This window comes from Ursus maritimus, unplaced genomic scaffold (assembly GCF_017311325.1).
Source record: "Ursus maritimus isolate PB19 unplaced genomic scaffold, ASM1731132v1 scaffold_14, whole genome shotgun sequence".
In the NCBI taxonomy this organism is placed as follows: Eukaryota; Metazoa; Chordata; class Mammalia; order Carnivora; family Ursidae; genus Ursus; species Ursus maritimus.
The window spans coordinates 43,056,068-43,082,966 of record NW_024423786.1 but is presented as its reverse complement, the minus strand read 5'-3'; the positions used below and the strand labels follow the sequence as shown (position 1 = coordinate 43,082,966).

At 57.3% G+C, this 26,899-nt stretch overlaps 2 protein-coding genes and 2 long non-coding RNA genes across 7 annotated transcripts in view; 3 read left to right on the top strand and 1 right to left on the bottom strand.

The window, feature by feature from the left end:
* The first annotated feature begins 895 nt into the window (after window positions 1-895).
* Window positions 896-4,536, top strand: TMEM42 (transmembrane protein 42). The gene is made up of 3 exons (XM_040628941.1): window positions 896-1,134; window positions 3,008-3,154; window positions 3,878-4,536. The coding sequence occupies exons 1-3, from the start codon at window positions 943-945 to the stop codon at window positions 4,016-4,018; spliced, it is 480 nt and encodes a 159-aa protein (XP_040484875.1). The 5' UTR covers window positions 896-942; the 3' UTR covers window positions 4,019-4,536.
* A 4,999-nt stretch (window positions 4,537-9,535) lies between these two features.
* On the top strand, window positions 9,536-14,358 carry LOC103674904. The gene is made up of 5 exons (XR_005834573.1): window positions 9,536-10,301; window positions 11,611-11,783; window positions 12,476-12,628; window positions 12,750-13,496; window positions 13,660-14,358. It is a non-coding gene; the product is annotated as an uncharacterized LOC103674904 (long non-coding RNA).
* A 635-nt stretch (window positions 14,359-14,993) lies between these two features.
* Window positions 14,994-26,899, bottom strand: part of ZDHHC3 (zinc finger DHHC-type palmitoyltransferase 3) — a 54,357-nt gene continuing 42,451 nt past the window's right edge. For 3 of the 4 annotated variants that reach the window (XM_040628939.1, XM_040628936.1, XM_040628937.1), the window contains one exon: window positions 14,994-17,200. In XM_040628939.1, the coding sequence (XP_040484873.1) occupies window positions 16,943-17,200 (258 nt within the window). In that variant the 3' untranslated portion in view covers window positions 14,994-16,942. Of the gene's footprint in view, window positions 17,201-23,399; window positions 25,064-26,899 lie in introns of those variants that run through there. The other variant, XM_040628938.1, reaches the window with a different exon arrangement.
* LOC103674901 lies at window positions 17,661-23,595 on the top strand. Its single transcript, XR_571737.2, has 2 exons — window positions 17,661-19,780; window positions 23,250-23,595. It is a non-coding gene; the product is annotated as an uncharacterized LOC103674901 (long non-coding RNA).

Sequence of the window (26,899 nt, the reverse complement as noted above, 5' to 3'; positions counted from 1 at the left end):
TGGGAGGGACACAGTTCAACCTATAAATAGCTATCCATGCTTTAATTTGAGCCACAAAGCCACCCTGTGAGAGCGAGTGGCAAGGAAGGACTTCCACGAAAACTTCCTGAATGGAAACAAAAATGCTCAACAGTTCAGTGTGAAATCATAATAAAAAAGCCCCATACAGATTATGTAAACTATTTTTTAATGCGTGCTATATATAAAACTGCACAGACAGTAATAATGGTTTTCCTAGAGAGCGGAAGTAGACCTCTATATACTCCAACACTTCTCTTTGAAAGACATGTACTACTTTCTATACACATTTTAAACACTTAAGTGCACAGGAAATGGGAACTAATGTTAGTCCTGGTTATCTGGGTGGCGTGATTATGGGTGACTTATTCTATTTTCTAAATCCTACAATGAGCGCGTATCCATCTGGGCCTTTTGATTGGTCAGAGGCCCTCAGCGGAGCCCGCCTCCCGGCCGAGTGTGGAGGTCTCTAGCGCCCTCTGCTGAGGCGTCTTTCCCCTTCGCGCCTCCCGAACTGGAAGGTGCAGGTGAGTCCCCGGGGGTCTTGTTGAAATGCAGATTCTGACCAATGGGTGTCGCGCGGGCCCGGGATTCGGCATTTTTAACCAATTCCTAGGGAAAGCGGATGCTGGACCACACTCAGTGGCAAGGGCAACCACAGCGGCAGGCCGCAGCTTCCCACGCCAGCCGCCGACGGCTCCCGGGTAAACCGAAGCCCAACGCCGGAGGGTGCCCGCCGCCCCACCGAGGCCCCCGGGGCTCGGCTCCGCCCCCGGCTCCGCCCCCCAGGCCCTCCCGCGCCCGAATTGGCCTCCCCGCTCACGTGGGCACCGCGTCACGTGAGGCCGCTGCCCAATCGCGACGCGCGCTCGGCCTTACTGGTGGCGGGTGCGCCCGGCGCGGGGCGAGGTGGCGGCGGGCACCATGACAGAGAGGACGCCGTCCCCCGGCGGCGCCGTGTGCCCGACCGCCTACCCCGATGCCCCCGCGGAATTCCCCCCTCACCTCCAGGCCGGCGCGATGCGACGCCGCTTCTGGGGCGTGTTCAACTGCTTGTGCGCCGGCGCGTTCGGTGCCCTGGCCGCCGCGTCCGCCAAGCTGGCTTTCGGCAGCGAGGTCGAGCCCGGGGCGCCGCTGCGGCCGGCGGGCGGGCGGGTGGGCCCGGGCGGAGGAGGGGCGCTGCGGGGCCCACGAGGCTCCGGGGGGGTTGGGGTTGGGGGCGCAGGGCGAAGCCTCACGCCCGCGGGTCTGTTCGCCCCGTCCGCAGCCGGGCGCTGCAGTCAGCTGGGGCGGGAGAGCATCCCTGCATTATAAATCACCTCAAAACCTCGTCCAGTGTAGGCGGTAAGAAACCTGAGCCTCTTCCCAACCAGGGACCTAAAATCTGCCCTCCCATTGGGCTAGTTCGCTTTCCTACATCCACTCTCACCGTCTGATTTTAAGCCCCTTATGCCCGAACAGTTCTCTCCACGTGACTTAAGGTGAGAAGCCTGTTGCCCATCTCTTTGCTCAATTAACGAGTGTTTTGACCGGTATATCCTGCTGTCAGGAAAATTGGGAGTTTGGGACATGTAGGCATAAGAGAGGACAGAGGCCTCTAGCCCCCCCCCCCCCCCCCGTCCCACCCCTTTGCTGAGAACTCCTAAACTGCCTCCCCACGTCTGCCGAAGTAGATCTCTGTCCCTCCCATTCCGAGTCATAGGCCAGTGTCCACTGCTGGAGGGGTTTCACTGCCCCAGCACCCCAGGGTTAGGTCCTGACCTGGTCGGTGGATAGACTGGTCCATGCGGGTAAGCCTGCTTAGGGCTAATCCAATGGGAACCACCATGCTTGGCGTTAGTGTCCTGTTGGGTGTAATTCCTGAAGTGGTCCAAAGGAAGACAAGTAACTAAACCATGAGGTTTCCTGTTCCTAGGCTGTTTAGTTGTGCACCGGGCCTTCATTGCTGCATAAGCAGGCTACATACAGTGCTTTTGTGACAATTCTGCAAAGACACCCTTTTCTTAAGACACTATATATTCACCAGCTGGAAACTGTTATAAGAAATAAGAGCATGAGCGGCTCCTGGCTGGCTCAGTTCGTAGAGCATGCCCCTCTTGGTCTCGGGGTTGTGAGTTCGAGCCCCACAGTGGGTGTAGAGATTACTTAAAAATAAAATCTTTTAAAAAAAGAAAGAAACAAGAGTATGATATTGAGATGGGCACCGAAGAGGCAGCTCTGTCTGCAGGCGGGTGTCTAACTCAATACCAAGCAGGTCTGCATGTTCTTTGTGTAGGAGGCTTAAGATCTCCTTTCTAGGCTCTCACCTTTAAAAGAAGAAAAAGGCTGCAAGTACTTCACGTGATGTCTGGGATCACTAGTCAAGTAGGGGGTGTTTTCCCTGAACAGGGCTGTGTCCTGGTTAAGAGCATGGAGCCACTGCCTGGGTTTGAATCCTGGTGGCTCCCACGGGCTATAGGCACTTCAGGCAAGTTACTAATGCCTTGGGTTCTTCATCTGTAAAGTGAAGTTAAGGAATAAATGAAAGTGCGCTGAAGACACTTGGCACAGGGCCTGGCACAGAGTAAAAGCTCCAGAATGACCAGGGAATTCCCAGACGGGAAGCGTGGTGCATTCACGCTTTCCTGATCCCCGGAATCTGCTCACGCTACGTACTAATGTCAGTGTCCTCCAGCACTGATCTTCAACACCAGTAAATGGTGTTCGAAACAAAGTACTGGTCACGGATTAGCATTGTCCTCTGCCCCAGGGCACGTGGCCAGCAAGATGGCCAAATAAGTCTCAGTTTATTCCAGCTGTAAAATGGGTATGTTGAGCAGAGGGTTAAGTGAAGTCCTGTGCAGGAAATCTTTGGGGACTGCCCACCCCGGCTGTGGCGGGATCTCAGTAGGGGCCCAGCTGCTGGTGATCAGGCCCCTGGGTGTGCTGAGAGGGGGGGCCGCAGGGCTGCTGTGGCTGAGCGTAGCCGCCGTGACACTCTCTCCCGCAGGTGAACATGGGCTTCTGCATCTTAGGCATCATTGTGATGGCGACCACCAATTCTCTGATGTGGACATTCTTTAGCCGGGGCCTCAGTTTCTCCATGTCTTCGGCCATCGCATCCGTCACGGTGACGTTTTCAAACATTCTCAGCTCGGTGAGTAGCCCAAGGGCACAGTGCCCCTGTCCCAAAGCTGGGTTCCGGGGTGAGCTGGGGAACTCCCGCCCTCCCAGACAGGAGAAAAGAAGACAGGAGCTGACGCGGAGATTGGGCTGTGGCTTGAGCCCTGGTGGCTCCTCTGATCTCTAACATGGCGGAATTCTCGAGCTAGCTGGGAATGAGGTCCAACTATAGAAAAGCCTACCTGCGTGCCGCCCTCCCAGGCTGCAGCCCTCATTCTGACGTCTTGGCCCCCTCTGTGCAAGCTGACGCCTAGGACTCTGTGAACTTGAGCATGAGACGTGGAGGGGGGACGCTCTTTCCTCTGATAGCCTGTTGTCAGCCAGGCGGGGCTGAGCCCAGTCGGTCCTGCCCTCGAGGGAGGGAGTACTTGGCCGGCCAGTTTGGATCAGCAAACACCCAGCGACAGCTGTGTGCTGGGCCTTAGCGGCTGGCCTCTGCTGGTCTTTATTGTGCCCTTTGCTTGGGGTGGGGGTTGTGAGGAAGGTACCCTTCCCCCGCTCTCTGGGTGAGCCTGACATGAATAGTGACTTTCGGAAGGTGACAGCTGGATTTCAAGCCCCCGACTTCTGGCTCCAGACCTTCCCTCCTGCCCCAGGAGGGCAGTCAGCCCTGGGGGAGTGAGGTGGTGCCTACTTGCCGTGGTCGAGTCCCAGGGGCATGTGTTGCCGTGGCCTCACTGCAGTCTCTGTCCTGCAGGCCTTCCTGGGCTTTGTGTTGTATGGAGAGTGCCAGGAGGTCTTGTGGTGGGGAGGCGTGTTCCTCATCCTCTGCGGACTCAGCCTGATCCACAGGAAGCTGCCGCCCAGTGGAAAGGCCCCTGATCACAAGCAGCAGTAGCGGCAGGTGCTGGACGAACCCGCTGGAGAGACAGCACGGTGGTCCAGGCGCCGGACGGCGTGTGGGGACCAGCTCCCGGGGTGGGCTGGGCGTGCAGCCTTCTGACCATCAGCCAGAGGGAGATGCTCCCGAGGGAAATGCGCGTCTGACTCGGCAGCCTTGAGGCTAGCCAGCCACAGCTTCTGGAAGGGGAAGGACAGGTACACTCGTGTTTGGCCTGAAGCCTTTTCCATACGCCTGCACGGTACTTTCGATGCTCACGGCCCTGGGCCCACCCAGTGCCCCTTGGCAGATGCTGGAGACCCTGGGGTCGGTCTGCTGGGTGACCGGCCTTGAGACCACACTGTAATTGCAGTCCTGTGGCCGAACAAAGGCCTGTCACGTGACATTGGGATGGGTTCCCGGTGGAGCTCTCTGACACCTCCACGCCGACGTACCGGGATGTCTGCGTGATGCTTCTGCGGTTCGGCAAGGGAAGGGAAGCTGGATTAATAAATCCTGTTGTTTGTAAGTTAAAAGTAGCAGGTGTGGCATCTTAATGTTTTCCTACTTTTTTTTCTCTTCCCTACTGGAGTAAGAGGGAGCAGCCCGGGTGAGCCGCAGCCCTTGGAGTGGAGTTGAGAGCTGCCCTGGCCCCGGGCCTGGGGCTCAGCTGCTCTACTGCCTGCCGAGCTCAAGCACCCGGCTCCTTCCTGAGGCCACCCAGGCTGGCGCTCTTCAGTTTCGTCCGGGTCTGTCCATTTTCTTGGTACCCAGGGAGGAAGGCTTGACCTCTCTTTGGGGACCAGTTTTGTTTCACTTGATGGGAAAGGAAACTGGCCCAGAGGCTGCTCTCACCCCCTCATCTCCCCCGTAGGCGTCTCTGCCCTTTGATTTTCTGAGGGATCCCACAGATCCCTGTGACCTTTTTGTATCTTATGCAGCGTGAAAATAATTCCTAGTTCCGAACGGTCCGTGTGCTGGCTGTACGTTCTCTCATGTGGAGCTTCAAGTTCTCTGTGGGGGGACATCCCTGGATGTCCCAGCGCCCTCTCTGCTCTCCCCGAGGCTGAGCACCTCCCCGTCTTCTTCAGACACTCCCTGCAGTAGAGAGGGACTTGGTGGCCAGTAGGCAGCGGGGAGAGGGGGGACAAGGGCCGTGTCCAAGCTGCCCCTCCTCCCCGCCCGTGTAGCACGTCCCCTGCCCTTCCCCATATTCATTGCACCGCTGACCAGTGAGCTTCTGAAAACTGTTCCTTGGCTCCTACCGAGTGGGATCTGAATTTATTTTTAGAGAGAGCGAGCACACAGAGGGGAGGGGCAGAGGGAGCCTTAAGCAGACCCTGCGCTGGGCACGGAGCTGGATGCGGGGCTTGACCTCACGATCCTGAGATAGGACCTGAGTGGAAACCGAAGTCGGATACTTAACCGACTGAGCCACCCAGGCACCCCTGGGGCAGCTCGAATGGCTAATATACAAAAGGCTTCAATCTCACTAGTGATGGGGAAATGCAAATTAAGAGCACAGCGAGGAGAGAAGACAGGCCTGCCAGAGGCTGAAAATACTTGCAAAATATCTATCCGACAAAGAACTTGTTTCCAGAAGATGTCCCACCAGTGCTGGCGTGTTGGTGGGAGCAGGTTGGTGCTGCTGGGCTCGCCCAAGTCACATCACCACCCGCCTTGCGGTGGCCCCATGTGTGCTGCTGCCTACACTGCGTTCCCAGGAGCCGCACGGCATTTGTTTTCCCAAAGCTAGGACGTCCGGACGTTCCAGGGACCCGGGCAATGGTGGGAGGTGTGGTTAAAGGTTCATAAAAGAGAGATCGTGCAGTTCACAATGTTGAGACAAACGGTTGGCTTTCAGAGAAAAGTAAGGCTGGGTCCCTACCTCATGGCTCAGTCCACAATAAGTTCCAGAAAGGTCAAAGATGAAACTGTAAAGCAGAGAAGAAAATGAAGGCAGTGTGAAGAACAAGCTTGGAGTGAAGATGTTTCCCAGGAAGCAGGGAACCTAGGAATAAAGGAAAAGAGAGAAACTGCCTACATAAATGTTAAAAAAACAAAGTTCCAGAAAGGTCAAAGATGAAACTGTAAAGCAGAGAAGAAAATGAAGGCAGTGTGAAGAACAAGCTTGGAGTGAAGATGTTTCCCAGGAAGCAGGGAACCTAGAAATAAAGGAAAAGAGAGAGAAACTGCCTACATAAATGTTAAAAAAACATGTAGCAGAACCTGGAGTCAGAAGGTGATGAATAAGCAGACGCTATTCTGAAGCATAAAAAGAGCTCCTGTGTGGGGCGCCTGGGTGGCTCAGTCGTTAAGCGTCTGCCTTCGGGCTCAGGGCGTGATCCCGGCGTTCTGGGATCGAGCCCCACATCGGGCTCGTCCGCTGGGAGCCAGCTTCTTCCTCTCCCACTCTCCGTGCTTGTGTTCCCTCTCTCGCTGGCTGTCTCTATCAAATAAATAAATAAAATCTTAAAAAAAAAAAAAAAAAGAGCTCCTGTGGCTCCAAAAAAATGAGCCGTATCCCAAATAACGAGTGGACCGTATTCGGTAGCCGAGAGCGGTCTATGGAAAGACGCTCAGTCTTACTCGTAATGGGGTGGTCAGGAAATAACATCGAAACAGCAATGAGATTGCCTTTTTTTTTTTCCTTATCAGATGGACCAAGATGAAAAGTTTAGTCGGTGAGCAGGGTTCCGTTGGTCGGTTGGTTGGTTTTTAAAGGCATCTTCCCATCTTTCTATGGGAGTTACTGATACAGTCTCTAGAAGGCTCTTTGGCAGCATTTACTGAAATTCCAGAGGCACATACCCTGTGACACAGCAGTTTGACTTTGGAAGATTTGTTTGTTTGTTTGTTTGTTTGTTTATTTAAAGATTTTATTTATTTATTTGACAGAGAGACAGCCAGCGAGAGAGGGAACACAGGCAGGGGAGTAGTGGGAGAGGAAGAAGCAGGCTCCCAGCAGAGCAGGGAGCCTGATGCGGGGCTCGATCCCAGGACCCTGGAATCACGCTCCGAGCCCAAAGCAGATGCTCAATGACTGAGCCACGCAGGCGCCCCTGGAAGATTTATGTTCCAAATCTCGTCCCCCGGAAGTGCAGAGACATGGGTGCAAGGAAGTTGTAGCCTATGAGAAGATTTGGAACTACCTCCGTGCCCGCCCAGAGGCAGTAGTGACCACTGAAGATAATGAGAACTACCCGGGTGGTTAAGAAGTAAATTCCACGGTATGTTTTGGGGGGCAGGGGAAGGCACGGTCTAGAATGAGAAAGCTCCCGCACGTGTGAGCACATGTTCACGGCAGAGAAAACTGAAAAGATACTTCCTAGTGGTTGCCCCTGGAGAGAGGGTCTGAGGGTCTGGGGTGGGAGAGGTTTAATTTTTACAGCGGGTATTCATTACTTACCATCCTGTTTGGAATTCCTAAATCAGAGATTCACGGCTTTCATTTATTCTGGAAAGTTCTCCACATCATCGCTTTGATGCAGCTGTTCCCTTATGCTTGATTTTCTCCTCCCAGAACTCCTGTTGTGTGTGTTTTGGACTTTCTCATCCAAATCTGCCCGTCTCAGTCGGACTGGACACACAGGGTGAGAATAGCCCACGGGATTGAGCTCTGCGACGGCCTTTATGGGGCCTGGGGTTAGCCAGTTAAAACCAAGCTCATTAGCCATGAAGATCTGTCTTCGAAAGCCAGAGTGGCTTCTTCAAGTTTCTGTGTGAACCTTTTCCCACCTGGCCCCAGGCCTCAGTCCAGGCACAGGACAAGTCTGGCCGGAAAACTGAAGCTGATCTGAAAGCCTCCCAGGGCAGAGTCCGTGTCATGAGAGGCAGGGTGCACACACCGGAAGTACCCAGAGGGCCCACACGGTCCCCCTGGGCACAGAGTCTATGGCTCCACCAGGCAGGATAGGCTCCAGTGTGGCCGCCCACCGTGGAGCGTCCTGCCCTAGGGTACTCAGTTCAGACCCGGGACTCCAGGCCAGTGCTCGGTTTCAGAGGGGCCTCCTGAAGCCGTCAGTTCCAGCCTCGCAAGTATGGACGAAGTGTGTAAGCATTCTGCGTGGAGGGTGCAGACGGCCGGCTCGGTCTGGATTCAGAGCACTTGTAGCAGCTTGGAAATGCAGAAGGGAAGCTTCTAGAAAGAGCTCTGAAAGCAAAGATCCCGAATGCCCTCCTGCGGCCTCTGCGCCGCCCTCAGTGCCAGGCTTCTGTTCTTTCTCTGTCCTTACGAAGTCCATGTGTCCCGTTCTGCAGTCGTACTTTACGTGGATTCAGTCATCCCTGCTTCTCCCCCAGGCCCTTCCTCTACAAGGGCTGGGTACACGAGGGACGCAAGCCTTCTTAATGCGATTTAACCAGAACGACGCACCATGCTCAGGACTTGGTCAGAATGAGGGCAGCCGGGTCGGTGAAGCGTCTGCCTTCGGCTCAGGTCATGATCCCAGTATTCTGGGATTGTGTCCCTGCATCTGGCTCCCTGCTCAGCAGGAATCTGCTTCTCCGTCTCCCCCTGCTGCTCCCCCTGCTTGTGCTCTCTCTCTCTCTCAAATAAATAATAAAATCTTAAAAAAAAACAAAAAAGAGGAATTGGTCAGGATGAAATCCTGAAATTTCACATATTTTGGATGTGGTTTACATAATCTCTTGCTCCATTTGTCTTGACCACTTATCCACCGAGCAGCCTAGAAAAGCTCAACCCCTTTCTGGGGGACAGCTGCATGTCATAATCAAACTGTCTTCTAAGGTGTGCGGACCAGGAGGAAGAGGAAGGATATAGAGGCAGGCTGTCAGTGCGTTGTTGCCAACTGCAATGACTCTGGTACGCCAGTCGAACCCCGACATCCCTCACGGGTCCCGAGTAGTCTGAGCTGGCAGGAGCACACGGGGTCCCTGTGCTGTGCCCTCCCCGACCGGCAGCTTTCGGCTGGAATCACAAGGCTGGAGCACGATGTCGGCATACGGAGCCTCTCAGTGGCTGGATTTCAGGTGGTCCCATCGGAGGACAGGCTCTGTCCTGCGGGCATCTGTTTGTGACCCAGAAGGTCCAGCCAGCATCTGGGACATTTTCATAGTTCACAGGCTGTACAGAGCGGTGTCTGAAATCGCCAACGGGCCTGAGCCCAAGACCCGTTTGCCAAGCCTGAGCTGTGCTGCTGACCGGTCTGAAGGTTCTCGTCGCTGACTGCCTGAAAAGGGAGCAGCCATTTCTCACCTCACTTTGGCGTTCCCGACCATCACACGTGCGGTCTGGTCAGGGCAGGTGTTTCACGTGCAGCTGCTGCTCTGGCCGGCCCTGCATTCTGCGGACAGCCTGACCCTGCCCTTCGGTACAGGTGCGCCTGGAGCCCTGCTTGCGGGGCCGGGGCACGTGGGTTGCGATCCTGGAGTGGCCCTTCCAGACCAGGGGTGCCTTCGCCTCCTTGATGCTGTCTCCCCATCTGTCATGTGGGGATGATGTGGGCGCAGTGAGGCTGGAATGGGAGACCGGGGGGGGCCTCCATCCTCAGACACCCCGGTTCCTTAGCCTGGAGCAGGGTGTGGCTGGGAGGGGACAGAGTAGAGAGAGGAGACAGCGGGGCAGCTGCTGGAGAACGGTCTGGATGACTCATGGGGCTGAGGTTGGCTGACACCATAGCTGTGTGGGCTGGAGGCAGGCCAGGACGGGGGATTAAAAATACCACGCTTGGGATGCAAAGATGATAGGAAATGGCTCACCCACTGCTTACGGTTAGCTAAATACTTGTGCGCAAGTACCACCGGGGGACCAGACAGAAGGTCTAGTAGACCTTGTGACAGGCGATGGGGTAATGGGGACAGCCTCGCTTCTTTAATGTTGTTTTGAGTTTTAAAAATAGATCTTTACAAGAGGATATATTTGGCCCCTGCCTGGGAGACAGCTCCTTTCGCTCCTCTAAGGGAGGCGTGGGGTCTCCTTGAATGTGCGGGTGGAGACTACAGTCGGAAGAGTCTCCATTCCCTTTGGCCACGATGAAGTAAGCACCTACTGTGTGCCGTGCTGGGGGCCACCTGCTCATCCCCGAGGACGAGGACCTCCCTGCCCCTGACTTCAGGGGCTGTATAGTGTTCCTGGGTACGGGCGCGTTCCTCCCATAAATACTTACTGAGCACCTACTATGTAACCTTATGTCACTCACTCAGCAGATACCTGCCTTCTACCTACTGCCTCCTAGGGAGCCCCCAGGCTCTGGGAACCTGGAGGTAAGGCCATCCCCGCTCTCCTACACCTGCCTGTTCTAATAGAGGGAGTCGGACAGTAAGCCAGCAAGAGTACAAGGTAATTTCAGACAGGGACTTGTGCACGGAAGAGACTGAAGCCCGAGGGTCCCCCGGCGGGAGAGACAGCGGTGGGGCAGGTGGGGCTGAAGCAAGCTGGGGTGGGGAGGGCTTCCCTGGCCGCTGGCCTCCCTGCTGAGCTCCCCCTCCCCAGCCCAGGCAGATCCAAGAGGAGGGGTCCTGGCCAGGGACGCAGCCAGTGCAAGGGCCCTGGGGGAGGTGACGCCAGCCACCCGCTGGTGTCCTCTAAGGACAGGAGACCTGGTTGTTGCTGGGAGATGTGGGGGAGGGCGGGCGGGCTGGAGACTCCCCATGGAGGGCCTAATGCAGGCAACAGGAAGGGGTTGGATTTGATTCCAGGAGTAACAGGGAGTCCCCGGAGGTCATGACATAACCTAATCAATGGTTTTCTTTTTTAAGATTTTAAAGTAATTTCTAAACCCAATGTGGGCTTGAACTCACAACCCTGAGATCAAGAGTCACATGCAGGGGCTCCTGGGTGGCTCAGTCGTTAAGCGTCTGCCTTTGGCTCAGGTCATGGTCCCAGGGTCCTGGGATCAAGCCCCGTATCGGGCTCCCTGCTCGGTGGGAAGCCTGCTTCTTCCTCTCCCGCTCCCCCTGCTTGTGTTCCCTCTCTCGCTGCCTCTCTGTCAGATAAATAAATAAAATCTTAAAAAAAAAAAAAAAAAGTCACATGCTCTCCCGACTGAGGTGGCCAGGGGCTCCGAACCAATGGTTTTAAAAAGGTTCTCTGAGGGGCACCTGGGGGGCTCAGTCGGTTGAGTGACTGCCTTCAGCTCAGGTCATGATCCTGGAGTCCCAGGATTGAGTCCCCCATTGGGCTCCCTGCTCAGCGGGGAGACTGCTTCTTCCTTTCCCTCTGCCCCTCCCCCCTGCTTGTTCTCACCCTCTCTCTTTATGTCTCTCTAATGAATAAATAAAATGTTTTAAAAAATTGAAAATAAATGAAAAGGGGCTCCGATAGCTGGCAGGGTTGGCAGTGGCGTCACCCAGGGTGGAGGCGGCAGGCTCCCTGTAACCTAATCTCAGAAGCGACATCCCCCATGGGGCGCCTGGGTGGCGCAGTCGTTAAGCGTCTGCCTTCGGCTCAGGGCATGATCCCAGCGTTCTGGGATCGAGCCCCACATCAGGCTTCTCTGCTGGGAGCCTGCTTCTTCCTCTCTCACTCCCCCTGCTTGTGTTCCCTCTCTCGCTGGCTGTCTCTATCTCTGTCAAGTAAATAAATAAAATCTTAAAAAAAAAAAAAAAAAAAAGCGACATCCCAGCCCTTTTCCTGTGTTGTTTTTTAGAAGCTGTTTTTTAGAAGCGAGTCACCAGGTCCGGCCCGCACTCTAGGAGACGGGTCCACAAGGCAGGAGGTGGGCGTCACTGGGGCCCATTCGAGAGGCTGCCCAGCGCACTGGGAAGAGGAATTTGCTTCTTTCCACAGGAACTAGAATCGTCCATTGGGATTTTTGCAAGTGTGAGTATCCTTGGGGCTCAGCGTCCCTCCACCTTCCCTTCCCCGAATTGCTCTATAGTCAGCGTGGGTCCCGAAGGCACAAGTGTGAACAGGCTGGGGCCACGAGGCAGGACAGGAGGACACCGGCAGCCCAGAGAAGGGGGGGGAACAGAATTAGAATTAAGATGGTGCATGAAGGGTCTCTTCAGCCAGACCCTTCACTTCGCTTCCAGGTATTTGCATCCTTTCTGGCCACTCCAGGGTGTGGGGATGGCCTTTGCTCCTTCTCCCTTTGTTTTTTAAAGATTTTATTTATTTGAGGGAGACACACAGAGTGAGCACGAGCGAGGGGGAGGGGCAGGAGAGGGAGAAGCAGATTCCCCACTGAGCAGGGAGCAGGATGCAGGACTCGATCCCAGGACCCTGGGATCACAACCCGAGCCAAAGGCAGATGTTTAACCGACTGAGCCGCCCAGGGGCCCCAGCCTTTGCTCCTTCTGATCAGAGAGGTGGAAAGTATCGCCCAGCCACGCCACCTGAGAGGTCGCTAGAGGCCCAGGCCACAGTGTCTTTTGAGACTCCTTGTAAATGAAAACCCAGCAACCTCCAAATCAGGCTTCGGAAACTGTGGCATGTTGTAAACCCCCAATTTAACAAACTGAGAGCTTCGATATTCAGGAAACAGGAGGGAGTGTGACTGTGCTTTTCACCAGGCCTGATGGAGTTTGCGAAGAACGTCCCTGTGCTGGCCAGGAAGGGGAGGCTGATGGGTCCAACTCGGGGCCTCTGGTTCAGGGATTTGTGACAAGTGTCATCTTTATCCCACACCTGCCTGTACAGCCTTTTTTAGAGATTGCATCAAAAGCGTAAGTGAGGGCCCTTTGCTAACTTTTACATGATCCGTACAGCACGTGCCGTGCGGCAAGCATGTTGTAAATGCTTTAGAAGAGCAACTTCCTGGCTCTGCCCTTTCTCTGGTTTCCATAGAGTAGAAGGACTGTCCAGCCGGGGCTTGTCGGAGGCTGAGAGAGATACAGGCCACTCCCAACTAATTTCAAAACAGAAGATGCCCCAACAGGCATCAGTGTGTCATCTGCGACACAACCCCAAAGGGAGGTAGGCGTGGTAATGACCGCCATTTCACAGAGGAGGAAACTGAGGCACAGACAGGTGGGCATCCGTTCCAGGCCACAAGGTGGGTACGTGCACTGGCCCTTCTGGGTGCCCTACCTGTCCAGACAGGCCGTGGCCCCCATGTGTTCTGCAATGCTCTGGGGCGGGGTGGCGGGCCCTGGGGGGTGTGGCCAGGCTGGGTGGGGCTGCCAGCACCTGGTTCCAACCCCCGCGTGTGTGTCAGACCGAAGTGCAGACAAGCATGGTGCGCTCGCCCAGAATTGGGTCAGGGAGTTCCCAGAGGGGCATGGCCCATACCTGTGGATGGGGAGAGGCCCCCCCAGTCGCTGCTCACTCTGCCTGGCATCATTTCTGTGCCCAGAGCGCAGGGCACCCCAGTACGATTTAGACTGTGACATGAGAAACTTAGAGTGGATTTCAGCTGCGCAAGATGGGCGAGACCAGAGACCCTGTCTGGTGGGGGGTCCTGCCCCCCGCCCTCCCCTGCTTCCCTCTCCCAGGAATGTTCTAGCACAAGCCCAGTCTCCAGACCCTCCCCAGCCCAAGGCTCCACTTTGCGGACTCGCCAACCTTTCAGAGACTGATCCAAGTCGTAGGCAGGTAGGTGTCTCCTGCTCCTGAAATTCAGTGTTTTTCAAAATGTGGCGCCGGGCCCTCTGCCCCCGAATCAGCCGTGGGTGCGTGTAAATGCAGAGTCCTGGGCTGGCGCCTTGGCCCCAGGGGCATCTGCATTTAGTTAGGGGCCTTGTGCCTCTCTTTGCAGGAAGGCTTCACTTGGGAACCGCCGGGGATGGGGCCCTCGGCTGGTTTATGAATTTGCTGGATCTCCCAGGGCCAAGCCAGCACCGTGTACCGCGGCACCCCTCTGTCCTCCCCACCCACTGCTCCCCAGGAATGAAGCTGCCTTTGGGACCCTGGGGGCCTCCACCCCAGGGCACAGAAGGATCAGGTCAGCCAAGGGGATTTTGACTTAGACCAGCCCAGGAGAAGAAGCATTTTAAACAAGGGCGCCCCTTCCTGACCTTTGGAGTAACGAAAACACCCCAAGGGGCACCCCACTTGAAGCCCCCTGCCTTGCCCACCACCTCCTCTCACCAGCGCTGGTGGCCCCCATGGGCACAAGGCCAGCGGGCTGCACAGGAACCCACTCCGAGACCCCCCAGGCCTGGAGACAGGCTTTAGCAGGGACGCAGGCTACCGCAGAGTAAAAGCCGGCCCAGCTGGGAGGGACGGCTTCCCATGCTCAGCAGCCCTGGGCAGGCGCAGGGGAGGGAGACCCCGCGGCCGGCAGCTCCCCCTCCCTTGAGCAGGGGTTTCTTGGTGGGGGGCGGGGTCGTCTTCTGGGAGGAGGTGCCTCCTCGTGCCAGCTGAAAGCCCTTCTTGGTGGACCAAAGCTGTTCCTCCTTGTTCTGCCCTCCAGAGACTTGCTCAAATGATCAATACGCTTTTAATTAAACTCCGACTGCTTCAGAGGACTGTGTGGTCCCCTGGGTCATTTTTTTTCTTTCTGCGAACAAGCTTCTTCAAGTATCTTGTGCTGGGGATCATGTGGGCCCTCGGGGAGCCATCTGATCCTCTAAGCTTCCCAGGTCAAGGGCCTCCCTTGAGGGGTGGGGCTGCTTTATTGGGCCCTACTCAGGAGGGCCCTTCTCCAAGGCTGTAAGCCCAGCGGTCCCGCTCTGGCAGACGCCTGTGTTGAATGGAGTTACTTTGTGTGTAATGTGCATGGCATTCAGGGGCAGGGGCCTGGCTTCTAAAGTCAAAACCCCTCAGTCCTGGGGACTCTTGCCCCCAGTGCCCACCGCCCTGGCATACAGTAGGTATTCAATACGTGCTCATCGCCTGAAAGGTGAGTTCTCCTTCTGCTGGAAGTACCACCCGGGAGACGACCCGGAGAGGCTTGGTGAGTTAGTCCCCACCCGGAGCTCCAGCCCGGTGTGATCCTCACTTGTCTCCTATGCCGGGAATGGAGAAGAGAGACGTTCTCAGAGGTGCCCTGGAGGGGCTAAGAGGAAGGTGACTAAGAGGAAGGACAGTGCCGCCCTGGGGTCCGGCCTGGGGTCGCCTGCTGAAGACAGGACACTCCAGCCACCGAGGTCAAGCAAAGAGCTTTTATTTGGAGCATGAGAGGGAGGTTTGCGCCCGGCCTCCCTCGCTGTGGCCCTCGTTGTCTTGACAGCAGCTACGAGCCTGTCAGCCTGAGGCAGGCACAGTGTTAGGCTGTCCACAGCTGCAGCGGACAGTGGCGACGGGAGGACAGTGAGGACAGGAAGCATGGGGTTGGACGGGTCAGCACCCGCATGGCCCCATCTGGGCCCCCAGCGCAGGGTCTGCCGGGGCCGAGCTCCAGCACGAGGTGAGCTCGTGGGGGCAGGGAGGCCCATGTGACACGGGGAACAGGCCGGGCCCTCAGAGCTGCCTCCGGGGCTGCTGGCGCCTCAGTGCCCCTCTGACCATGGGCCTGAAGTCGGCGGAGACCGACATTGCCAGCAGTGACCAGGGGACCCCCTTCCCTTATTCTAATGGCTGCCTCCTCGGGGACCAGGGGCCGCACTGCTTTTCTCCGCGGTGTGGAGTCTTTGGTATACAGTCGGCTGTGCTGCCCACCCCCCCCCCCCGCCCCCCCCCCCCCCCCCGGGCCCAACCCCGGGCTGCCTTCCAGGTTCGGACGACAAATAACAGGCCTCCGTGGCTGGGGCATGGCTCTCCCAGAGTGCCTAGCGGCCTCGCCCTGCCCACACTGTGAGTGAACAGCCTTCAGAGCCGACCCGGGCTCCTGCCATCGTCATGAATAAATATTAAAGCTGTTACGGACCAGGAAGCTAGGCCTGTGGCCTGGTGGCTCCAGGGTCCTGCCATCACCCCCTCGTGGGATGTCTGCCGAGGGCTCTGCACCAGATCAGGACAGGTGGCTCTGGGAACACCGCCCCTGCGAGCAGGTAACCCTGGGGTTCAACCAGGTTCATCCTGGCAGAGTGTGGGGTGTGGGTGTGTGTGTGTGTGTGTGTCCATCTGTCTTCCTGGTTCATCGGTCTGCAGTCCCTGGCCACCACCCATCCTCTCAGAGAGAGGCCCCTATCTTGTGAGAAGTGGCTCAAAACACAGGCCAGATTTCTGGTCAGTTCTGCCCATGTGGTCTGTGAGACTCTGTCCAGAGGGCAAGCGAATTAAGCTCTCAGGGGGAGGTCAAAAGGGGGGTCCTCTTGCCCACCCCTACCTGTGGATGGACAGGCCCGTAGCCCCAGGCAGGACGGCTCCAAGCTGCCCGCCTCGGTGACGATGCTAGCGTCTGTGGAACAGAGTGGGGGCTATGTTTTGGCACTGCTGTCGTGACACAGCTACTGTCCTGACCTGTGTTTCCAACCTGGGCACGGCCCGCACGTATGTGTGTGTCTCGCCTGATACGGGGTCCTCCTCAAACCAAGCCTGACCCGCGCAGGTCGCTGTGGCAGCCACGCCCTTCTCCTGGTTTAGACAGGCCCGGGGGTGCCTCTCCAGGGAGCAGCCCGGATCCTGCAACCTTTCAGGGCTGGTCTGTCCTGATGTCGGTGTCCCACCCCAGGCCCCCACGGCGAGCCCTGTTCTGTCCTTCCATCCTAACATCATGGCCCTCATTCTCAAAAGCCAGAGCCAGGGCCCCAACCTTCCCAAGAGAAGACAGACATCCCAAGAGAAGCCAAAGGCAAGTTCTTTTCTGCCCTGGGGCCGCCCCGTGCAGAGCTTCCTTTGACGGCGAGGCTGTGCCAGGTGCGGGGACGCCCCGTCTCGGAAGGACACCCAGTCCCACTCTGGGCAGACTCTTCCTGGATGGCCTCCAAGAGTCTCTTGTCCTCCTGTCACCTCTAGTCCTCCCCCCCAAGACCTGGCCCGACCTGGGGAGAGGTGGAGGGGGTACAGGGGACGGCAGTGGTCGTGAGCGGCCTGCGGGGAGTGGCGGGAGGGGGGCAGGGGTGCGGGGTGGCGTGTCACGGCCACGCCGGGGCCACGATGCCCGCGTCCAGGTTGCCAGCGGCTTTTCGGTGTCTGGCCCTCCCCCCTTGGCCGCTTCACTCATCTGTCACCTCCACAGAGTCCTCATCCTTCCTCTCCTCCGACTGCTCCTCCGTGGTCTCCGTGTTGTCCGTGTCGGACAGCGAGGCCGCCTGCCGCACCCAGTCCCTGTCACTGAGAGGCTCTGGGTCGCAAGGTCCCGAGAAGGGGTTGAACCAGTTCAGGGAGAAGTCCCCACCGAAGGTCTCTTTCACCGACTTCCAGCTGCCCCTGCGCTCCCTGGGCTGGTGCTTTCGTTTGAGGCGCTCGATGCCCTGGAGGGACAACAGGATACAGAGGATCAGTGGGGGTGAGGGGGGCGGCCGGGACACAGCCCCGCCTGGGGTCGGGTCAGGGCTGCGGGGCTGCGGGGCCCTGAGGGCCGAGGGCCGAGGGCCGGTGGGGTGCGGGCGGGGAGGGGGAGCGGTGGGGAGCGGCACAGCAAGCAGGGGCTGGGGTCGCCCAGCCTCGCTAAGTCAGGCCAGGCTGCCCAGGGGCCCAGGGCCGAGGAGTAACGTGGCCCCTGCCCTGAAAGCACGAAGAAGACGAGCCCTCCCTGGGGATTCTGGGCCACGCCCCCCAGCAGGTGTAGCAGACTTAGCATGAAGAAGGGGTGCGGGCGGTAAGGGGAGAGCGCGGGGTACAAACAGCGGGGCCGGGAAAGCAGACTGTGCGCACAGCTAGTGCCAGCATGCGGCGGGCAGCCGGGGGGCGCACAGGGGCTGCCCACTCACCTGCCTCTGGGCGTTGCCTCGAGAAAGAGGGTGTGGGGGAAGGGGAGAAGCCCGCAGGAGTTAAAGGCATAGCCGGGTCAGCTCTCCAGCCACAGCACCCGCCACAAAGCCTTTTAGCCCCACCGGGGCCTCTGCCTTCTCCGCCTCTTCCGGAAGCCAAGGGAAATTTCTGGGGTTTGCCAGGCACGGGCACTGCACATTCACACGACTCATTCCACCTCAGAACGACCTCTGAGGACCTCGTTCTGGATTTTCTCTTCTTTTCCACACAAGAGCCTCACATAACTGGTATGATCCCTTCTGTTATGCAGAAAGAGAAACCGAGGCACACACACAGACTGAGATCTGCCCATCCTCCGGGCCAGTTCTTCTCCAGCACTGGCTCTTCCCACTCCATCTCAGTGAGTCCAGTTTCTCGGCTCTTGGAAAAAAACGGTCGTTTCAAGAATCTGATCTCAAGGGTATGTCCTTGGAAGACACCACAAAGCGCAAGCCCGTGAGGGGACTTTGCAGGTATCACCTTAACCGAATCAGAGGTAACATCACCAGTAATGGGGTGTGTCAACATCAGATGTCTCGGGATATGACGTACCCGAGGGACATCACCTCAGTGCCTTTCTTGCCCCCAACGCATAATCTTGATCTAATGGCGAGAAAACATCAGACAAACGCAAATCGAAGGATATTCTCCTGGGTACCTGGCCTCTACCCTTCAAAAGGGTCAAAGCCTGATGGAAATGCTTCGGAACCAGACAGAAGCAGTGGCTGTGCAGCATTAGGGATGTACTCAGTGCTGCTGAACCGCACACGCCGAACTGGGTGATTCTGTTATGTGAATTTCATCTCAATTAAAAAAGGGGTCAAGTTCACAAAAGACAAAGACTGAGGAGCGTCACGGGTTGGAGTGGACGACACAGACGTGACAGGCGATGTGATGGGACAGACAAGGGTCTCGGTGGGGCACCCGGAGAAATCTGAGTGAAGCATGTAGATCCGTGAGGGGTCTCGTATCCATAATTTTCCTGGTTTTTGTATTTGTTTTAGGGTATATAAAATGGCTGCATTTGGAAAGACTGCTGGAAACGTATACAGGAGCTCTTTGCTATTTTTGCCACTTTTTCGTTAAGTCAGAAATTATGTCACAATAAAAGGTTAAGAAAATAATCGGAGACACAAAGACGTGAGCAACAGAGTCTTGAACACTGACCGACAACGTGACAAGCTGGAAACAATCGAAAGCCTGATAAGGATGGCTAAGTTTGCCCTTCTGCAAATTGAAACACAGCGCAGCTGTGACAAAATGGTGTCAACACAGTCCTACGTCATGCTGGAAAATCCTGTCCGCTGGTGACAGGCAAGAAAGCCAAGTTAGTCGCACATGACATCATGGGACCTGCGGTTACCTTTGGGGTGGGATCTCAGGTGAGGCGTTTATTTTTGTGGACTTCCCACAGGTTCCACACTCTCGCCAACGACCGGGTGTTACTGTCATCATCAGAGCAGAAGAGCTGTTTCAGAAAACGGACCCTGCTGACAGCTCTCGAGGGAGCCTCGCATAGGTCATGGACCGGCCCCTCGCCAGGCCTCCCTACTTAGCAGAAGCCGCAGGGGCCAACTGAGGGGACTTGCTTTGGGGCTGCCACCTTCCCTTCCCCGGCAATCCTTTGGGACATCATCAGGAAGCAGGGCAGGTGACAGAGGGGAACCCAGAAATAGCAGATCGACCGTATCTACATTGACTCAAAGCCATGATTGTGGGGTCCTCACAGCAGCCCTGAGAGGAGGTGGGTGCTGGTCCTGACACTTGGCAGACGAGAAAACAGAGGGTCGAGGGGCCATTACGGTGGCCAAAACGTGTCCCGCTGGTTGTCAGAGCCGGGGCAAGAACCAGCGTCTTCCTTCTGCCCGGGGCGTTTTCAATCCTCCTCCAAATTCTCACTCGACCCGAGCCGATCACCGAGGCAGAGGAAAAGCCAGAGAGGGAGATGAAGCAAAAGAGCCCGCAGGACGACTGTGCTCCGTGGCGAGCACTCTGGGACGACACGCCACCTCTTCACCGAGCTCCTTAAGAACATTCCAGATCGGAGCCTGGCCCGTCCACCAGATGCAGTTCCTGAGCAGGTAAGTGGACAAACATCCAGGTCAACTCTGAGTCCGGACGGAAGAAAATATTCTAAACGCATCCGAGGCCTCAGAGAGGCCCGAGGGTCTGAACGCGTGGGTTCAGGAGGACCCGACGCGGTTTCTTTCTCCTGGTAGGACTCGATTTTGAGTTCGTGGGGCTCTGCAGGCGCGCTGAAGGAAAAGTTCCTCCCTGGAGGCTTGCCGAGGCGGCAGGGTTACTGCCCGCTTGAGGCCCAAGTGAACAAGAATAGTGGATTCCTGGGTAGGGGACAGCGGCCGGAACCAGCATCTCCTTTAGGGGGGCTGTGGCTGGGGGCTTTGGGGGTCCCCTCTGCCAGGATGACACGTGAGCTGTAATCAGCGCTCGAACCGACCAGAGTCCCCAGAGTGAATGTACTTGGACTAAGGCTCCCGAGGGAGGCAGAGACCCGAGCACAGGCTTTGTAAGGACTCAGCTGAGACCCACGGAGCCAGAGCTCATTGTCCGTCCCCTCCCCACTCCCCACATCATCAGACGGGGAAGGTTGGAGATGCTGCTGCCTGCGCCCTGCGCCCTCCTCCTTAGATGGCCAGAGAACACTCTCGAATCTTCATCTGCAGCTTCACGTTCTTTTCCTGCAACCCACGACACGGGCAATACTTTTCTGTGCAGCCCGGCACCGCCCCCCACAAAGTTTCACGAAACGATCCTTACGCTACGATCGTATTGCATTTTTATTTATTTATTTATTTTTAAAAGGCCGCTGCGCACCAACACGCTGGTCTCACAGATCACGGCCCGCCGCGACCGCGGTCGAAGAGCAGGGGTCTAGCAGCGCTACCGTTCCCAGAAGCCACGCCGGGTGCCAGACGCCCTCCTCACGGTCCGGTCACGGCTCTCCTTTAACCCTCGCCTCGACCTCGTGGGTCCGACGGCCTCCCTGGTTTGACGCGTGAGATCGCGGAGGCTCAAGTCAGCGACGGCCCAAAGTCACACGTGAAGGAAGTCGCCCAGCAGGGACTTGAAGCAGTGGGGCCAGGGCCTAAATGCCCGGTCGCCAGGCTACGTAAGCTCAGCGGCCGAGAGATCCGGGGCATCCCTATGTCCACACGTCAGAGCCTGGGGTTCCCCCAGGGGCTCCTGCGAACGCTCCTCCTTAGCGCCCGCGGATGGACCCCTGGGGCCGACTCCCACTTGCTGGGGTACTCACGGCGCTCATGGCCAGCGGCTGCTCTCTGTCACCGTGAAGTCTTTATATCCACTGAACCCCTCGGGGCAGAACCCCGGTGGACAGACGAAATGTGCGGGAGGATTGCCGGACAGACTCGCGGTGTGGCTCCGCGTCCAACAGGCTTTCCTCGTTCTCGCAGCCTCATTTGTTGGGGAGGCTGCGGGTGGTGAGGGGAGAGGGGCTCCCGGTCGGCACACCCCACCCAGCATCACACGGGACCGTATCGTCTGCAGGCATCAGGGACCGAGCACCGCGGGGGTGACGCCTGCACACTCCATGGGGACTCTCGGACTTGTCTGTCAGTCACCTGGACGGCTGTTCAGTCCAGATTGCTGGCCCTGCCCCGAGGGTTTCTGGTTGGGTAGGCCTGGGGCGGGGCCCGAGAATGGGCATTTCGAACAAGTCCCTCCGTGATGCTGACGCTGCTGGTCTGGGGACCACACTCGGAGACGCACTGCCTCCGGGCACCACCAGCAAGAAGATTCTTGAGAGGGATTCTAGCAAAATCTTTCTCTCTTCCCATTTCTTCAGTGTGTAAGGGCCCCTTCTGTGCTGAGACGCCTGGCTCAGGTGGCTGGCTCAGCCACGAGAGGAGAGGAACGTAAAGCCTGTTAGCCTGTCCTCCAGAAGCTGTTTCTGTGTGAAGCCCACCTCCCACGGGTGGTTCAGACACATTTCTTAATCCCCGTCAACCGACAGACCCCCCGCAGCAGGAAGGGGGCCTGTAACTTTCTGGGTGGCTGAGCCCGAATGGGCCAAAGCTGGTCATTCCAGGGGTGTCGCTTTGGTTCTTCTGAGATGAAGTATTCCAGAGAGGAAACGGTGTGACCAACAGGAGACGTGACACGCGCACTGCCACCCAAACTCACTTTGCGGGTGCGAGGTCACCAAGCCCGGGCACAGAGGCGGAGATCTGCCCGGAGGGAGGCCTTTTGCACGTTCAGCCCAGTTGCTAGGAGCACACGCTTGAGGTCGACAGGCGGGAGGGAGTCGCCTAATCCAGCCCACCATGCCACCGTCCTCTTCCTCGTTCCCTGCCACGCTCCAGGGCCCACGCTCTGAAAGACCACGGCTGCCACGGGCTCACTGCCCAGGCACACACCACCCAGAGCCATTGGGAGCCCCAGTGCCAGAGCCAAAAGCCAGGGGTGCGTTTGCGTAGAGACGTGTCCTCGGCCGGCTGGGAAGACTGGGGGGCGCTCGGGGATGCCCGTTTCTTCCTGCGTGGACGCCAGGCTGTGGGCCAATCACTCCACTGCACACGACAGCCCCATGCCCAGTCACTGAGCTCCTGGCTAATCGTCTTCCGTTTCGATGAAAGGGAGTGAGGAAAACCACAGGGAATCCGGAGGTTTGCCTATCTTCCGAGGGCAGCATTTCCCTCTGCCTGCAGGGCTGGGGAACATTCCTTCTTTCAGCCACAGGCCTCGTGAAAGCCCAGAGGCAGAATCCTACAGGATGTCGAAAGCAGCCTTGCTCTCTGGGAAGGAGCTGCATAGAACATTCAGGTTCAAATGATGAATTTCTGTGGTTAGGACTCAATAAAAATAAAATCAATATGTTTTCAGCACCGCGTTCCTCAGACATTCCGTGGGATGAGGAACCAACCTGGGTCACTTTGAAAAAAAGACAAAAACGCCTTGAAGATGGAGTGTTTGGAGGGCACCCAAATACGTAAAAAGTACTCCCCCGGCAGGAGGACCAGCAGCGGCGCTGCCTCCCAAGGGATGGATCCCTGTGGGGTGAGAACTGGCCAGAACCTTCGAAACCGCTCTAGTCACTAACGACCACACTTCTTCGCACACCTCAGCGAACCGTTAAAAAGGGGGGAGCGGGTAGGAGCCTGCGGGAAACAAATGCTATAAACTAGATTTAAACACAGAAAAAAAAAAAAAACCCCGCTTCAGACCCCGGCCTTGACTTAGGGCGTCCAGAGCACAGGAGAGGCAAGCCTGGCTCGACTGCCTAGGGGAGGGTCGTGGAGCTCTCTGGTGACATGGGAGGGATGAGGAGGAGCTCCTCAAAGCGCTGGAATGGTCTGTGGAGGTTTCCAGCGCCTTCCTCTGGCTCGCCAGTGCTTTCTGCTGGGTGCGCAGGGGGCACGGGTCTCTCCCCGGTGCCCGGCAAACTGCAGACTGGAAGGCTTTTCTGTAACCCGGGAGCATGCGAGGGGATTCGGGAGGAGAGGCTGGGGCGGGGGGCGGAGGGCAGGCTCTCGGTCAAGGGCTGGTGGCTAACGCGTCCTTTAAAAACAGCGCAGCGGACACCTGGTCCAGGAGGAGCAGCAGACGTGAATATCCTCCACGAGCAACCGGCCCGAGGCCCCACCGCGGCCGGCCCGCCTCGCCCGGCGATCGGCTCTCCCCGAAGGCAGCGCTGTGAGAGCACGGCTCAGTGAGAACAGGTTTTGGAAAACTTTTATTGCATTTTGTTTCCATGTGGAAGCACGGACAGAATCGAAAAGAGGCGGCATGTTCCACGCCACTCAACTGTTCATGGAAAATCACGGGGCTCGGCGAGCCTCCCTCCTCCCTAGCCTGGACTGGGTTTCATACACCTTACCCCCCACCCCACCCCAAGCACAAGCTAAAAAAGGTTTGTGGTGATCACTTATAAAAAACCGAGTCCACAGGTACGAATTCACAGATGGTCAGTCCTCCGATTTCTGTGATTTCTGCACTGGCTGGGCCCTCCCTGCCCCTCGGCCTCCTCCTCTGCCCGCTCTCTTCGGGCCTTCCTCTTGGAAGGGGATTTCACGCCGGGAAGTGCCTCCGGGGCGGCCGCCAGCTTTCAGAAGTCTGGGGGCTGTGATGTCGACACCTTGCATCCCCGTCAGCCCTGGGCCAGGACGACGGCCTCCCAGGTTAAAAGACAGGTAAGACATGGCTACGTGCACAGCTAGGTGTCTAAAACATCAGAAAGGGAACCCGCTTTCGAGATTTACAAAATGGGGCACAGGGGGTTGACGATGGGACCGGCTGCGACCGGCTGTGCGCGCTGGGGGCTGTGGTTGGGTCACTCAGCGTGAGCGCTACTTACCAGCCACCTTGTGGGGAGGGGGAGAGGGAGGGAGAGAGGGAGGGGGAGAGGGAGGGAGAGAGGGAGGGGTGCTAAGAGTAAGCAGCCGTGACAAAGGAAACCTGAAATCACATGATTTCTCCTTCTCACTGTGTAAGGCATTTTAAGCTGGAAAAACTTCTCCTTCACACTCTTCCAAATAATCAGCGGGAACATAATTGGTGATTCAGAATACAAACAAACCCCTTGGATCCCATCCCCCAAAGTCACTCTGCACACCCAAGCCCATGGAGTACAAGGAGGCAAACCGTGTCCACACGGGGGACGAGGCCGCTGTGCAAAGGGCCCTTCTTAGGGCTCCGGGCCTGATCCTGCCCGTCTCTTGGCCACAAGGGGTAAGCATCCGTCTTCGGTGACGTTTTAAGTCCCACGGGGGTGCCTGCCACCGCCTCCTGGGCAGCGGGAGGTCACGGCCCCCCTGCCTCTCCCACGCAGCCCCCACCAGGCGTCCGGGCCGGTCCATCCGCGCACCAGCCGGCGGCTCCCTCAGTTAGTAGAGGCGGGCGCGGGAGGAGACAGCACCCTCCACGTTAGTCAGGCCAGACAGACAGCACAGAGGAAACCAGAGGCCAGAGAAGTGATTTAAAAAAAAAAAAAAGGAAAAAAAGAAGAGCAGCTTCGGTCACCAAAAAATAGAAAGGATGATCTCTTAAAAATAAAACATGGGGACATTTTTTTTTCTCTGCAATGCTCAGCCATTTTACTTGAGACATAAAAAAAAAATTTAGAGTAGTTGTTTTGCTTTTTTTCGATTTAAACATTCATGAGAACGGATGGGACGGTAGTGCTGTGATGTGGGTGGTGTCTGGGTGGCAATGCTGGTCAGGGTCCTTCAGACCACATACTGGTACGGGTCTGCCTTCCCTTGGTCTGGCGTGGCAAAGGGGCTGGCCCAGCCTAGAGAGAAGGGGTGGCCAAAAACGGCTTTCATGTTCATCCATTTTGTTTTTTTAGCCCATCTTCTCTCTTCCTTTTTCAATTGTTCTATTCCCTGAAAACAAGAACAATCACACTTTCAGTCAAGCACTTTACTGCTGTGGTTTTCGGGGAGGGACGTCCATTAGCTTGAGGTGAATGGAGTCAATGGTTCCTTTGAAGGCCACAAAGCTACCTACATCGTACATTTTTCTTCTCTTTCTCTCATAAGAAGTGTCAAAGGAAAAAAAAAATCATGTTTTTTTGGGGGGGGAGGTGGCAGGGTTATGTGGGTACGTATTTACAAGCCCCTCCAGGAAGGGAGGGGAAAATGAGCCAAACCACAGGCCGCTGAGCCAGGCCTCCTATGGGCATCTTGGTCTGGGGTGTCCTGCTAAGTGAGGGAGCCTCAGCGACGCAGACTGGGCTCCGCAGAGGCGCTTCGGGCCTGGTGCCGGGCCTGGCTGTGTGTGCGGGGGCTGGGAGGGCCTCGGGGCAAGAAACCTCGGAGCTGGCAGGGGCTCGTGAGCGGGACAGCCGATGCTGGCCTTTAATGTGGGTGGGTTCAAGTTTGACACGACTGTGACTACTTTGCAGACAAAAAAAAAGGAACCAATGAAATGACCGCTGAGGCGCTGTCAGTCTCAGCAGCCCGGCAGGTCAAGCACCCAGCTCAGCGGGGCGGGCGAGGCCGACCTGAGAAGGCCGAACAGGAGTCAGAGACCGGGGGTGAGGGGAGAAGCCACCACAGAGGAGGAAGGAAAGGGATTAGTAGAGGTTAGAGGGGCTGCCTGGACAGACAGCCAGCCCCGGGCGTGGCCAAGGTCTCCCCAGTGCTCTTCTGGAAGAGGCGGGACCAGAGGCCACCTCGGTGGTGGTCGGGAGCCTGGGCTACTCCCCCCACTGAGTCTCCCAGGAAAAGCAGGCTCCCTCCATTCTCCCCTCTGCCGATGGAGCTGGCCAGCGGGCAGGGCCTGGGGACGTGCCCTTGCTCGGAGAACAGGAGAGGCCTGGCAGGAGCCTGGCTGAGGGTCTGTCTGCCGTGGTCTCTGGTGAGGAGGAGGAACAGGGAGGAGTCGGGGGGGTGGGCAGCCTAACTCAAGTCTGTTCAGGGCCAGGGAGCTGGGAGGGTCCAGGCCGAGGGGAAGATGCGCCTTCCCGAGACGTGCCCTTCCTTCTTTTCTGCTTTCCTTTCCAACGCAATTCCCTTTAGGAATGGCCTGGAAGGGGAAGAAGAGCTAGGGCCAGGGCTGTGTGAGTTTTCCTGCTGGCTCCCCCAGACCACGGCCCGTGTGGCCTGGCGGCAGACGACAGTGAGCGGGGCCGGACGGTCACCTCTGGGAGAAGCTGGCCACACGCACTGGCTGGCCACAGCCGGACCTGCGCCATGGGCTGCTACTGTTACAGAAACTCTTACAGTGACGTTATTTCTTATAAAAGATAAAAAAAGTTGCTGAGAGCCCCCCAACATTCTAAACCGTCGGGAATTCCCACAGTTCCGAAAGAGGGTGGCTTGGAGGCTGGGAGTGCCAAAGCCTGGATTTCACCCCCACGGAGGGGCCTGGGCGGCAGCGGCAAGGAGCCTGTCTCCCTAGAGCCTCCGGCCGACGCGGACTGATCAGCAGGCCCAGCCGCCCCACGGGGCCTTAGATGATGGACCCGAGCCACCTGAGGGGTACCTTGGGAAGCCAGGACGGGTGCCAAGAAGGACCCAGGGCCTCATGCCTCTGCTGCTCACACTGAACTAAGTGCTGCCCCTTCCTCCTGGGGCCCCTCGCCTGGAACCCAGAGCCAGAGAGGAAGACAGGCCCACATCACAGCAATGGGCGGACCACCCTGAGGCTGTTGGACACTTAGGACAGACCGATGGCAGTGGCAACAGGGGAGTGGGCTCAGGTCCTGCTGCAGCCAG

Coding starts and splice junctions, on each gene's coding strand:
- TMEM42 (XM_040628941.1), top strand. CDS start 943: ATGACAGAGAGGACGCCGTCCCCCGGCGGCGCCGTGTGCCCGACCGCC. Junction 1,135..3,007: donor AGCTGGCTTTCGGCAGCGAG/GTCGAGCCCGGG, acceptor TCTCTCCCGCAG/GTGAACATGGGCTTCTGCAT. Junction 3,155..3,877: donor TTTCAAACATTCTCAGCTCG/GTGAGTAGCCCA, acceptor TCTGTCCTGCAG/GCCTTCCTGGGCTTTGTGTT.